This window comes from Somniosus microcephalus, chromosome 24 (genome assembly GCF_052327205.1).
Source record: "Somniosus microcephalus isolate GS21.2 chromosome 24, FLI_Smic_1.0, whole genome shotgun sequence".
In the NCBI taxonomy this organism is placed as follows: Eukaryota; Metazoa; Chordata; class Chondrichthyes; order Squaliformes; family Somniosidae; genus Somniosus; species Somniosus microcephalus.
In genome coordinates, this window is record NC_141010.1 from 1,105,676 (window position 1) to 1,118,908 (window position 13,233).

General features: G+C 49.2%; 1 protein-coding gene across 1 annotated transcript in view; it reads left to right on the plus strand.

Moving 5' to 3' along the window:
• The window catches only part of LOC147100943 (tubulin gamma-1 chain-like), a 91,486-nt gene that overhangs the window by 76,284 nt on the left and 1,969 nt on the right, over positions 1 to 13,233 (plus strand). Inside the window, exon 8 of the mRNA XM_085966008.1 lies at positions 11,661 to 11,822. Coding sequence (XP_085822134.1) covers positions 11,661 to 11,822 — 162 coding nt within the window. The remainder of the gene's footprint in view (positions 1 to 11,660; positions 11,823 to 13,233) is intronic.

The window sequence follows — 13,233 nt, forward strand, 5'->3', positions numbered from 1 at the left end:
TGAAGGAAGTGAGTGTACTGTAGCCAAATTTGCAGGCGATGCAAAGATAGGTGGGAGAGCAAATTGTGAGGAGGACACAGAGTCTGCAAAGGGATATAGAGAGGTTACGTGAATGGGCAAGAATTTGGCAGATGGAGCATAATGTGGGAAAATGTGAAGTATCCACGTTGGTAGGAAGAATAGAAAAGAAAAATATTATTTAAATCGAGAAAGACTACAGAATGCGGCAGTACAGAGGGATTTGGGTGTCCTTGTACGTGAAACACAAAAAGTTAACATGCAGGTGCAGCAAGTAATTAGGAAGGCAAATGGAATATTGCCTTTTATTTCAAGGGAGATGGAGTATAAAAGTAGGGAAGTCTTGCTACAGCTGTACAGGGCGCTGGTGAGACCACACCTGGAGTACTGCGTACAGTTTTGGTCTCCTTATTTAAGGAGGGATATAGTTGCATTGGAGGCAGTTCAGAGAAGGTTCACTAGGTTGATTCCTGGGATGGAAGGGCTGTCTTATGAGGAAAGGTTGGGCCTATACTCATTGGAGTTTAGAAGAATGACAGGTGATCTTATTGAAACATAAGATTCTGAGGGGGTTGGATTGGGTAGATGTTGAGAGGATGTTTCTCCTCGTGGGGGAATCTAGAGCGAGGGGGCATCGTCTCAGAATAAGGGGTCGCCATTTAAGACAGAGATGAGGAGGAATTTCTTCTGAGGGTCGTGAATCTTTGGAATTCTTTACCCCAGAGAGCTGTGGAAGCGGAGTCATTGAATATATTCAAGGCTGAGATAGACAGAGATTTGAGCAACAGGGGAGTCGAGGGTTATGGGGAACAGGCACGAAAGTGGAGTTGAGGCCAAAATCGGATCAGCCAAGATCTCATTAAATGGCGGAGCAGGCTCGAGGGGCTGAATGGCCTGCCCCTGCTCCTATTTCTTATTTTAAGTAAAAATTACGTTGGCTTAAGGTTAAAGAAAAAGCTATTCAAAGTACAGCCAGTGAAGTACCTTGTTTCTAGCTGGCCTCGTCTTGATCACAAACCCTCACGCTCAAACATTTGTCTTAATGTTTCTTTGTTCCTTTTGGGAATTCCACATAGTTCAGTCATCTGATCTTCCCACTGCCTGTATCGTGCTACAGGGCTCCATGCACTTTCCTTGAAAGTGGGGAATGTAAAACCACGGGATTTTTTTTGCTGATACAGCACTGCATGGTATTTATTGGAAATCCGGTTCAGTAACCTTTGGAAATGTCTCGTGGCTTGATGGTGCTTTTTTGTTAAACGCCTAACCTTGATTACAAGATTGATGACACTATTGTTGTACAAAATCGGGCTTGGCTGTTGTGCAAGAACAAAGGCAGCTGATGAGGCTGGCAGATTGTTGCCTGGCGACAAAGCCTGTATGGAAGGTTGGATTTTATACTTCTCTCAAATTTATTTCTCAGTACTCTCATCAAAGTTTATTTTCTCCTTGGGCTGCATTCCTCAATTTAAAATGGTTGAGAATGAGTTAGGAGAAATTACTTCATGCAGAGGATTTTTGAAATGTAGAATGCTTTGCCACATCTTTTATGGGAAAATTGGATAAATATTTGAAGCATATGGGGAGAGCGGGACAGTGAGATTAGTTTGGGATTGATTCAGGGCTATGGGGAGAGCGGGCAGTGGGATGAGTTTGGGATTGATTCAGGGCTATGGGGAGAGCGGGCAGTGGGATGAGTTTGGGATTGATTCAGGGCTATGGGGAGAGCGGGCAGTGGGATGAGTTTGGGATTGATTCAGGGCTATGGGGAGAGCGGGCAGTGGGATGAGTTTGGGATTGATTCAGGGCTATGGGGAGAGCGGGCAGTGGGATGAGTTTGGGATTGATTCAGGGCTATGGGGAGAGCGGGCAGTGGGATGAGTTTGGGATTGATTCAGGGCTATGGGGAGAGCGGGCAGTGGGATGAGTTTGGGATTGATTCAGGGCTATGGGGAGAGCGGGACAGTGAGATTAGTTTGGGATTGATTCAGGGCTATGGGAAGAGCGGGGCAGTGGGATGAGTTTGGGATTGATTCAGGGCTATGGGGAGAGCGGGCAGTGGGATGAGTTTGGGATTGATTCAGGGCTATGGGGAGAGCGGGGCAGTGGGATTAGTGTGGGATTGATTCAGGGCTATGGCGAGAGCGGGGCAGTGGGATGAGTTTGGGATTGATTCAGGGCTATGGGGAGAGCGGGGCAGTGGGATTGCTGTAGCAGGTGCAGAAATGGGCCGAATGGCTTCCTTCTCTGCTGTTGACATCTCTGGTTCATTGGGTTTGATTTCTGTTCTGTGCTAAATTAACTGATCTCCCCCATGGCAGCGTAGAGGCAGTTTGGGCGTGCTGGGTGGGGGAGGGGGAAATCGGCCACGGTTCCAGCTTCTAGTTATTTTCCAGTAACTCGCTGGAAATTGTATGGATGCCAGGGCAGTGCAGGATGGGGCTTGGCGGTTAAACCCTCCCACAGTTGAATACCTTGCATTCGATCTAAGCTTCAATGAAGAATAACCACTTGGTCAGTCCATATCCATGGAGCTATACTCCAGCAAGACTCCGCACCTTCGGGTTAGATGGAGAGAAAACTACCAGGTGGAGAAATTGTCGGCTCAGTCGCCATGGGAAGGTCCTCTTGCTTTGCTCGCTGTTCAGCACAGACAGAAACGTGGCCCGATCCCAGCTGGGGAAGGTAAGATGTGAGATATGACATTGTGGAAAGGGAAAAAATCAAATTGCCAGCAAAAAGTTGTCACCCACTAGTTATTTACATCATCATCATCTTCTTCTTAGGCAGTCCCTCGGAACCGAGGATGACTTGCTTCCACATTAAAAATGGGTTCTCAAGTGACTGATGAGTCCAATGTGGGACCTGCAGTCTCTGTCACAGGTGGGGCAGACTGTGGTTGAAGGGGCGGGTGGGTGGGGTGCTTGGGTTGACGTGCGCTCCTGCACTTGGCTTCCGCTTGCTCCCGGCGAAGAGACTCGGTGTTCGACGCCTTCTCGGATGCTTCTCCTCCACTTTGTGCGGTCTTGGGCCAGGGATTCCCAGGTGTGGGTGGGGATGTTGCACTTTTTCAAGGAGGCTTTGAGGGTGTCCTTGAAGCGTTATTTACATAGATATTTACATAGATCACTGTCAGACTGCCAGTGCTGGTGTCTGCTTTGTGTGGTTGTCTGGGTAGTGTTTTTGTATCAAGTTTAACAACAGAATTCTCCTTTTTTTATGTTAAATATCTAATGACTCCGCAGTAAATGCTCCACCTAATACCAGCCATACACATCAGAAATGTCTCTGATTTGATCCCTGCTGTCTGCTGAGCTCGCTGATTTTTACTGGGGCAGAGTGTGTCAACTTGGTTCAGCAAGGTAGCACACACTACTCTGAATCAGAAGGTTGTGGGACCCCACTCCAGGACTTAAACACAATATCTAATCTGACACGCCAATGCAGTACTGAGGGAACTTCCGCTGCACTGTCGGAGGGGCAGTACTGAGGGAGCGCTGCACTTGAAAAAAAATTTGGTTATGGGATGTGGGCGTTGCTGGCAAGGCCAACATTTATTGCTAATCCCTAATTGCCCTTGAGAAGGTGCTGGTGAGCTGCCGCCTTGAACTGCTGCAGTCCGTGTGGTGAAGGTACTCCCACAGTGGTGTTAGGTCGGGAGTTCCAGGATTTTGACCCAGCGACGATGTACTTCTAAGTCCGGATGGTGTGTGACTTGGAGGGGAACTTGGAGGTGGTGTTGTTCCCATGCGGTGCTGCCCTTGTCCCTCTAGGTGGAAGACATCGCGGGTTTGGGAGGTGCTGCCGAAGAAGCCTTGGCGAGTTGCTGCAGTGCATCTTGTAGATGGTACACACTGCAGCCACGGTACGCCGGTGGTGGAGGGAGTGAATGTTTAAGGTGGTGGATGGGGTGCCAATCAAACGGGCTGCTTTGTCCTGGATGATGTCGAGCTTCTTGAGTGTTGTTAGAGCTGCACTCATCCAGGCAAGCGGAGAGTATTCCATCACACTCCTTACTTGTGCCTTGTAAATGGTGGAAAGGCTTTCGGGAGTCGGGAGGTGAGACACTCGCCGCAGAATACCCAGCCTCTGGACTGCTCTTGTTCCCACAATATTTATGTGGCTGGCCCAGTTAAGTTTCTGGTCAATGGTGACCCCCCAGGATGTTGAAGGTGGGGGATTCGGTGATGGTGATACCATTGAATGTCAATGGGAAGTGGTTAGACTCTCGCTTGTTGGAGATAGTCATTGCCTGGCACTTCTGTGGCACGAATGTTACCTGCCACTTATCAGCCCAAGCCTGAACGTCGTCCAGGTCTTGTTGCATGCGAGCATGGACTACTTCATTATCTGAGGAGTTCTGAATGGCGCTGAAAATTGTGCAGTCATCAGCGAACATCCCCATTTTTGACCTTATGTTGGAGGGAAGGTCATTGATGAAGCAGCTAAAGATGTTTGGGCCTAGGACACTGCCCTGGGGAACTCCTGCAGCGATGTCCTGGGGCTGTGATGATTGACCTCCAATCACCACAACCATCTTCCTTTGTGCTAGGTATGACTCCAGCCAGTGGAGTGTTTCCCACCCCCCCCCCCCCCCCCCCCCGATTCCCATTGACTTCAGTTTTACTTGGGCTCCTTGATGCCACACTCAGTCAAATGCAGCCTTGCTGTCAAGGGCAGTCACTGTCACTCTCACCTCACCTCGGGAATTCAGCTCCTTTGTCCAACATTGGACGAAGGCTGTCATGAGGTTGGGAGTCGAGTGGTCTTGGCGGAACCCAAACTGGACATCAGTGAGCAGGTTATTGGTAAGTGCTGCTTGATAACACTGTCGATGACAACTTCCATCACTTTGCTGATGATTGAGAGTTGACTGATGGGGCGGTAATTGGCCGGGTTGGATTTGTCCTGCTTTTTGTGGACAGGACATACCTGGGCAGTTTTCCACATTGTCGGATAGATGCCAGTTTTATAGCTGTACTCGGAACAGCTTGGCTACAGGTGCGGCTAGTTCTGGAGCACAAGTCTTCAGCACGATAGCCGGGATGTTGTCGGGGCCCATAGCCTTTGCTGTATCCAGTGCGCTGAGCCATTTCTTGCTATGACGTGGAGTGAATTGAATTGGCTGAAGACTGGCTTCTGTGAAGATGGGGACCTCGGGAGTAGGCCGATGCGGATCATCCACTTGGAACTTCTGGCTGAAGATGGTTGCAAACGCTTCTGCCTTGTCTTTTGCACTCATGTGCTGGGCTCCACCATCCTTGAGGATGGGGATATTCATGGAGCCTCCTCCTCCCGTTAGTTGTTTAATGGTCCACCACCATTCACGACTGGATGTAGCAGGACTGCAGAGCTTTGATCTGATTCGTTGATTGTGGGATCGCTTAGCCCTGTCTATAGCATGCTGCTTCCACTTTTTAGCATGCATGTAGTCCTGTGTTGCAGCTTCCCCAGGTTGGCACCTCACTTTTAGGTACGCCTGGTGCTGCTTCTGGCATGCTCTTCTACACTCCTTATTGAACCAGGGTTGGTCACCTGGCTTGATGGTAATGGTAGAGTGAGGGATATGCTGGGCCATGAGGTTACAGATTGTGGTGGAACACAATTCTGCTGCTGCTGATGGCCCACAGCGCCTCATGGATGCCCAGTTTTGAGCTGCTAGATCTGTTCTGAATCTATCCCATTTAGCACGGTGGTAGTGCCACACAACGCGATGGAGGGTGACATCCATGTGAAGGCGGGACTTCGTCTCCACAATGACGGTGCGGTGGTCACTGCTACCAATGCTCTCATGGACAGATGCATCTGCGACAGGTAGATTGGTGAGGACGAGGTCAAGTAGGTTTTTCCCTTGTGTTGGTTCTCTCACCACCAGTCACAGGCCCAGACTGGCAGTTATGTCCTTCAGGACTCGGCCAGCTCGGTCAGTAGTGGTGCTACTGAGCCACTCTTGGTGATGGACATTGAAGTCCCCCACCCAGAGTACATTCTGTGCCCTTGCTACTCTCAGTGCTTCTTCCAAGTGGTGTTCAACATGGAGGAGTACTGATTCATCAGCTGAGGGAGGGCGGTAGGTGGTAATTAGCAGGAGGTTTCCTTGCCCATGCTTGACCTGAAGCCATGAGACTTCATACGAACATACGAATTAGGAGCAGGAGTAGGCCACCCGGCCCTTCGAGCCTGCTCCGCCATTCAATAAGATCATGGCTGATCTGATTACTCCACATTCCCGCCTACCCGCGATAACTTTTCACCCCCTTGCTTACCAAGAATCTATCGACCTCTGCCTTAAAAATATTCAAAGACTCTGCTTCCACCGCCCTCTGAGGAAGAGAGTTCCAAAGACACTCAACTCTTTGTGAGAAAAAATTTCTCCTCATCTCTGTCTTAAATGGGTGACCCCTTATTTTTAAACAATGACCCCTAGTTCTAGATTCTCCCACAAGAGGGAACATCCTCTCCACATCCACCCTGTCCAGACCCCTCAGGATCTTATATGTTTCAATCAAGTCACCTCTTATTCTTCTAAACTCGTGGATACAAGCCTAGCCTGTCCAACCTTTCCTCATAAGATGACCCGCCCATTCCAGGTATTAGTCTAGTAAACCTTCTCTGAGCTGCTTCCAACGCATTTACATCCATCCTCAAATAAGGAGACCAATACTGTACACAGTACTCCAGATGTGGTCTCACCATTGCCCTGTAGAACTGAAGCATAACCTCCGTACTTTTGTATTCAATTCCCCTCGCAATAAACAATAACATTCTATTAGCTTTCCTAATTACTTGCTGTACCTGCATACGAACCTTTTGTGAGTCAGGGCACCCAGCTTCTGCATCTCAGAGCTCCGCAATCTCTCACCATTTAGATAATATGCTTTTTTTATTCTTCCTGCCAAAATGGACAACTTCACATTTTCCCACATTATACTCCATTTGCCAGATCTTTGCCCACTCAACTTATCTATATCTCTTTGTAGCCTCCTTATGTCCTCTTCACAATTTACTTTCCTACCTATCTTTGTGTCATCAGCAAATTTAGCAATCATACCTTTGGTCCCTTCATCCAAGTCATTTATATAAATTGTAAAAGGTTGAGGCCCCAGCACTGATCCCTGTGGCACACCACTCGTTACATCTTGCCAACCAGAAAATGACCCATTTATGCCTACTCTCCGTTTCCTGTTAGCTAGCCAATCTTCTATCCATGCCAATATGTTACCCCCTACACCATGAGCTTTTATTTTCCGCAATAACCTTTGATGTGGCACTTTATCAAATGCTTTCTGGAAATCTAAGTACAGTACATCCACCGGTTCCCCTTTATCCACAGCACATGTTACTTCCTCAAAGAACTCCAATAAATTGATGAAACATGATTTCCCTTGCATAAAACCATGTTGACTCTGCCTGATTACTTTGAACTTTTCTAAGTGCCCTGCTATAAGGTCTTTAATAATAGCTTCTAACATCTTCCCTATGACAGATGTTAAGCTAACTGGCCTGTAGTTTCCTGCTTTCTGTCTCCCTCCCTTTTTGAATAAAGGAGTTACATTTGCTATTTTCCAATCTAATGGAACCTTCCCCGAATCTAGGGAATTTTGGAAAATTAAAACCAACGCATCAACTATCTCACTAGTCACTTATAAGACCCTAGGATGAAGTCCATCAGGACCTGAGGACTTGTCAGCCCGCAGCTCCAACAATTTGCTCAGTACCACTTCCCTGGTGATTATAATTTTCTTGAGTTCCTCCCTCCTTTCCATTTCCTGATTTACAGCTATTTCTGGGATGTTACTTGTATCCTCTATAGTGAAGACCGATGCAAAATACCTGTTCAATTCAACTGCCATCGCCTTATTTTCCATTATTAATTCCCCAGACTCACTTTCTATAGGACTAACACTCACTTTGTTAACTCTTTTTAAAATATCTATAGAAACTCTTACTATCTGTTTTTATATTTCTAGCTAGCTTTCTCTCGTACTCTAATTTTTCTCTCCTTATTAATCTTTGTCATTCTTTGTTGTTTTTTATATTCTGTCCAATCTTCTGACCCACCCATCTTTGCACAATTATATGCTTTTTCTTTAAGTTTAATACTATCTCTAACTTTTTTAGTTAACCACGGGTGGTGGGTCCTCCCCTTGGAATTTTTCTTTCTTGTTGGAATGTATATATTCTGTGCATTTTGAAATATTCCCTTAAATGTCTGCCACTGCAACTCTATTGACCTAGCCCTTAACCTAATTGGCCAACTCACTAGCTAGTTCTACTTTCATGCCCTCATAATTGCCCTTATTTTAAGTTTAAAATACTAGTCTTGGACCCACTCTTCTCTCTCTCAAACTGAATGTAAAATTCAATCATATTATGATCGCTGCTACCTAGGGGCGCCTTCACTATGAGGTCATTAATTAATCCTATCTCGTTGCACAATACCAGGTCTAGTATAGCCTGCTCTCCGGCTGGCTCCAGAACGTGCTGTTGTAAGAAACTATCCCGAAAACATTCCATGAACTCCTCATCTATGCTACCTTTGCCCATCTGATTTTTCCAGTCTATATGCAGATTAAAATCCCCCATGATTATTGCTGTACCCTTCTGACAAGCTCCCATTATTTCTTCCTTGAAACTCCATCCTACCATGTGGTTACTGTTAGGGGGCCTGTACACCACTCCCACAAGTGACTTCTTGCCTTTATTATTTCTCATCTCTACCCAAACCGCTTCTACATCCTGGTTTCCTGAATTTAGGTCATCCCTCTCTATTGTGCTAATACCATCATTACTTAACCGAGCCACCCCTCCACCTTTTCCCACCTTCCTGTCCTTCCTAAATGTCATGTGCCCTTCAATATTCAGGTCCCAACCTATGTCATCCTGCAGCCATGTTCCTGTAATGGCTATCTGATCATATTTATTTATTTCTATTTGCGCTATCAGTTCATCGGTTTTGTTTCGAATGCTACGTGCATTCAGATGCAGAGCCTTTAGTTTTGTCCTTTTATTGTTTTTGTAACCTCTAGCCTTAACTGTTGATTTACTCTTAGATTTGTACTCTCTATCCCTTCCTGTCATGGTCTGTTTATCATTTCCCATATTAATACCTTTCTCTATTGCCTTGTCTCTAATCTTTGAATTACCACATCGTCCCAAATTTGATCTCATGCCCCCAATATTTAGCTTAAAGCCCCCTCTACCGCCCTAGTTATACGACTCGCCAGAACACTGGTCCCAGCACAGTTCAGGTGAAGACCGTCCCAACGATACAGATCCCACTTTCCCCAATACTGGTGCCAGTGCCCCAGGAATAGAAACCCATAGAAACATCAAAGATAGGAGCAGGATTCGGCCCCTCGAGCCTGCTCCGCCATTCAATGCGATCATGGCTGATCATCCAAACTCAGTACCCTGTCGCTGCTTTCTCCCCTGATCCCCTTAGCCTTAAGAAATATATCTAACTCCTTCTTGAATATATTTCTCCCACACCAGTCTTTGCGCCACGCATTCATCTCTCTAATTTTGTTTACCCTATGCCAATTTGCTCGTGGCTCAGGTAATAATGCAGACATTATTACCCTTGAGGTACTACTTTTTAATTTAGCCCCTAGCTGCTCATACTCTCTCAGCAGAACCTCTTTCCTAGTTCTACCTATGTCGTTGGTACCTACATGGACCACGACCACTGGCTCCTCCCCCTCCCACTGCAAGTTCCTCTCCAGCCCAGGGCAGATGTCCCGAACCCTGGCAGGCAACGCAGCCGTCTGGTCTCTCGCTCTTGGCCGCAGAGAACTGTATCTATCCCCCCTGACTATGCTGGCCCCAATTACCACTACATTCCTATTAACTCCCCCCGCTTCATGGGGTCCGGAGTCAATGTTGAGGACTGCCAGGGCCACTCCTTCCCGACTGTATACCGCTGTGCCACCACCCCTGGTGGGTCTGTCCTGTCGGTGGGACAGGACATACCCAGGGATGGTGATGGAGGAGTTTGGGACATTGGCTGAAAGGTATGATTCAGTGAGTATGACTATGTCAAGCTGTTGCTTCACTAGTCTGTGGGACAGCTCTTCCAATTTTGGCACAAGTCCCCAGATGTTGGTGAGGAGGACTTTGCCGGGCCGGCTGGGCTGGGTGTGCCGTTGCCGGGCCGGCTTGGCTGGGTGTGCCGTTGCCGGGCCGGCTGGGCTGGGTGTGCCGTTGCCGGGCCGGCTGGGCTGGGTGTGCCGTTGCTGGGCTGGGTGTGCCGTTGCTGGGCTGGGTGTGCCGTTGCCGGGCTGGGTGTGCCGTTGCCGGGCTGGGTGTGCCGTTGCCGGGCTGGGTGTGCCGTTGCCGGGCTGGGTGTGCCGTTGCCGGGCCGGCTGGGCTGGGTGTGCCGTTGCCGGGCCGGCTGGGCTGGGTGTGCCGTTGCCGGGCCGGCTGGGCTGGGTGTGCCGTTGCCGGGCCGGCTGGGCTGGGTGTGCCGTTGCCGGGCCGGCTGGGCTGGGTGTGCCGTTGCCGGGCCGGCTGGGCTGGGTGTGCCGTTGCCGGGCCGGCTGGGCTGGGTGTGCCGTTGCCGGGCCGGCTGGGCTGGGTGTGCCGTTGCCGGGCCGGCTGGGCTGGGTGTGCCGTTGCCGGGCCGGCTGGGCTGGGTGTGCCGTTGCCGGGCCGGCTGGGCTGGGTGTGCCGTTGCCGGGCCGGCTGGGCTGGGTGTGCCGTTGCCGGGCCGGCTGGGCTGGGTGTGCCGTTGCCGGGCCGGCTGGGCTGGGTGTGCCGTTGCCGGGCCGGCTGGGCTGGGCTGGGCGTGCCGTTGCCGGGCCGGCTGGGCTGGGCTGGGCTGGGTGTGCCGTTGCCGGGCCGGCTGGGCTGGGCTGGGTGTGCCGTTGCCGGGCCGGCTGGGCTGGGCTGGGTGTGCCGTTGCCGGGCCGGCTGGGCTGGGCTGGGTGTGCCGTTGCCGGGCCGGCTGGGCTGGGTGTGCCGTTGCCGGGCTGGGTGTGCCGTTGCCGGGTCGGCTGGGCTGGGTGTGCCGTTGCCGGGTCAGCTGGGCTGGGTGTGCCGTTGCCGTGTCGGCTGGGCTGGGTGTGCCGTTGCCGTGTCCGGTGCTGAGGTCGATGCCTGGTGGTCCATCCGGTTTCATTCTTCTTGTGTTTCGTGGCGGTTTGTTACAACTGAGTGTCTCGCTGGGCCATTTCAGGGCAGTTAAGAGTCAACCACATTGTGGGTCTGGAGTCACCTATCGGCCAGACCGGGTAAGGACGGCAGATTTCCTTCCCTAAAGGACATTAGTGAACCAGATGGGTTTTTACGACAATCCGATAGTTTCATGGTTACCATTACTGATACTAGTAATTATTCCAGATTTATTTATTTAACTGAATTTAAATTCCCCAGGTGACCATAAAAGATCCCATTCACAGGAGAGCGGGAATTTTTTTGGATGCTCTGGGCAATAATCATCCCTTAACTAACACCAATAAAACACTCGTCATTGGAATGGTCATTCACCTCATTTGTGGGATCTTGCTCTGTGCTAATTGGCTGCCATATTTGCTTACAAAACAGTGACTACACTTCAAAAAATATGTTTTGTGGCGTACTGAGGCTGTGAAAGATGTAGTATAAATATAAGTTTCCTACTCTATGCTATGTTCTTTAAATAGGTTCACAAGAGTCTACAAAGAATAAGGGAGCGGAAGCTGGCTAACTTCATTCCATGGGGGCCAGCCAGTATACAAGTAGCGCTGTCACGGAAATCTCCTTACCTGCCCTCAGCTCACCGTGTCAGTGGGCTCATGATGGCCAATCACACCAGCATCTCCTCAGTAAGTATCAGTACTGCACTAACCAGTTTCATGTTTTTCACGTTCCAAGGCAAGTGATCATAGGGGCAATAGTGCTGTGTGGGCTTGATTCCCAGTGGCTGCTGATGGGTCTTTACATTTCTGCATTTATATCATCTGTTGCCTTCTGCTGATGTACAGAAAGTGGAAGGTGAGATAAATGGCCCAGAGCAAAGCGCAATTTATAAACAAGTACCATGCAACCAGCGATGGGCAGTAAATGTTGTTGTCATTCCTTACTGATCAGGAAGTGTCTGTTTCAGAAGAGACTTGGTGAACAAATGGGAAGTGTGCTTCCAGCCGAAGAGTTTTTCGTTACCATAGTACTGTTGCCAAAGTTCTTGATTGAATTTATAGAAATATTATGATGTCACTCGGCTCCACAGCATATTATTCATGCAGATCTCCACAAAAAGCAGGACAAATCCAATCCGGCCAATTACCGCCCCATCATTCTACTCTCAATCGTCAATGTGATGGAAGGTGTTGTCGACAGCGCTATTAAGCGGTACTTACTCACCAATGCTCAGTTTGGGTTTCGCCAGGACCGCTCGGCTCCAGACCTCATTACAGCCTTGGTCCAAACATAGACAAAAGAGCTGAATTCTAGAGGTGAGGTGAGAGTGACTGCCCTAGCATTCAAGGAGTATGGCTTCATGGAACCCGAGTAAAATTGAAGCCAATGTGAATCGGGTGCGGGGGGGGGGGGTACTCTCCACTGGCTGGAGTCATACCTAGCACAAAGGAAGATGATTGTGGTTGTTGGAGGCCAATCATCTCAGCCCCTGGACATCGCTGCAGGAGTTCCTCAGCAGTGTCCTCAGCCCAACCATCTTCAGCTGCTTCATCAATGACATTCCCTCCATCATAGGGATGTTCTTGGTGGGGATGTTAGTTGATGATTGCACAGTGTTCAGTTCCATTTGCAACTCCTCAGATAATGAAGCATTTTGAGTCCGCATGCAACAAGCCCTGGACGAAATTCGGGCTTGGGCTGATAAATAGCAAGTAACATTCACGCCACACAAGTACCAGGCAATGAATATTTCCAACAAGACAGAGTCTAACTACTGCCCCCTGACATTCAGCGGCAATACCGTCACCAAATCCCCCACCATCAACATCCTGGGGGTCACCGTTGAGCAGAAACTTAAATGGACCAGCCGCATAAGCACTGTGGCTACAAGAGCAGGTCAAATTCTACGTCGAGTATCTCGCCTCCTGACTCCCCAAAGCCTTTCCACCAGCTACAAGGCACAAGTCAGGAGTGTGATGGAATACTCTCCACTTGCCTGGATGAGTGCAGCTCCAACAACAGTCAAGAAGCTTGACACCACCCAGCCCGCTTGATTGGCACCCCATCCACCACCTTAAACATTCACTCCCTCCACCA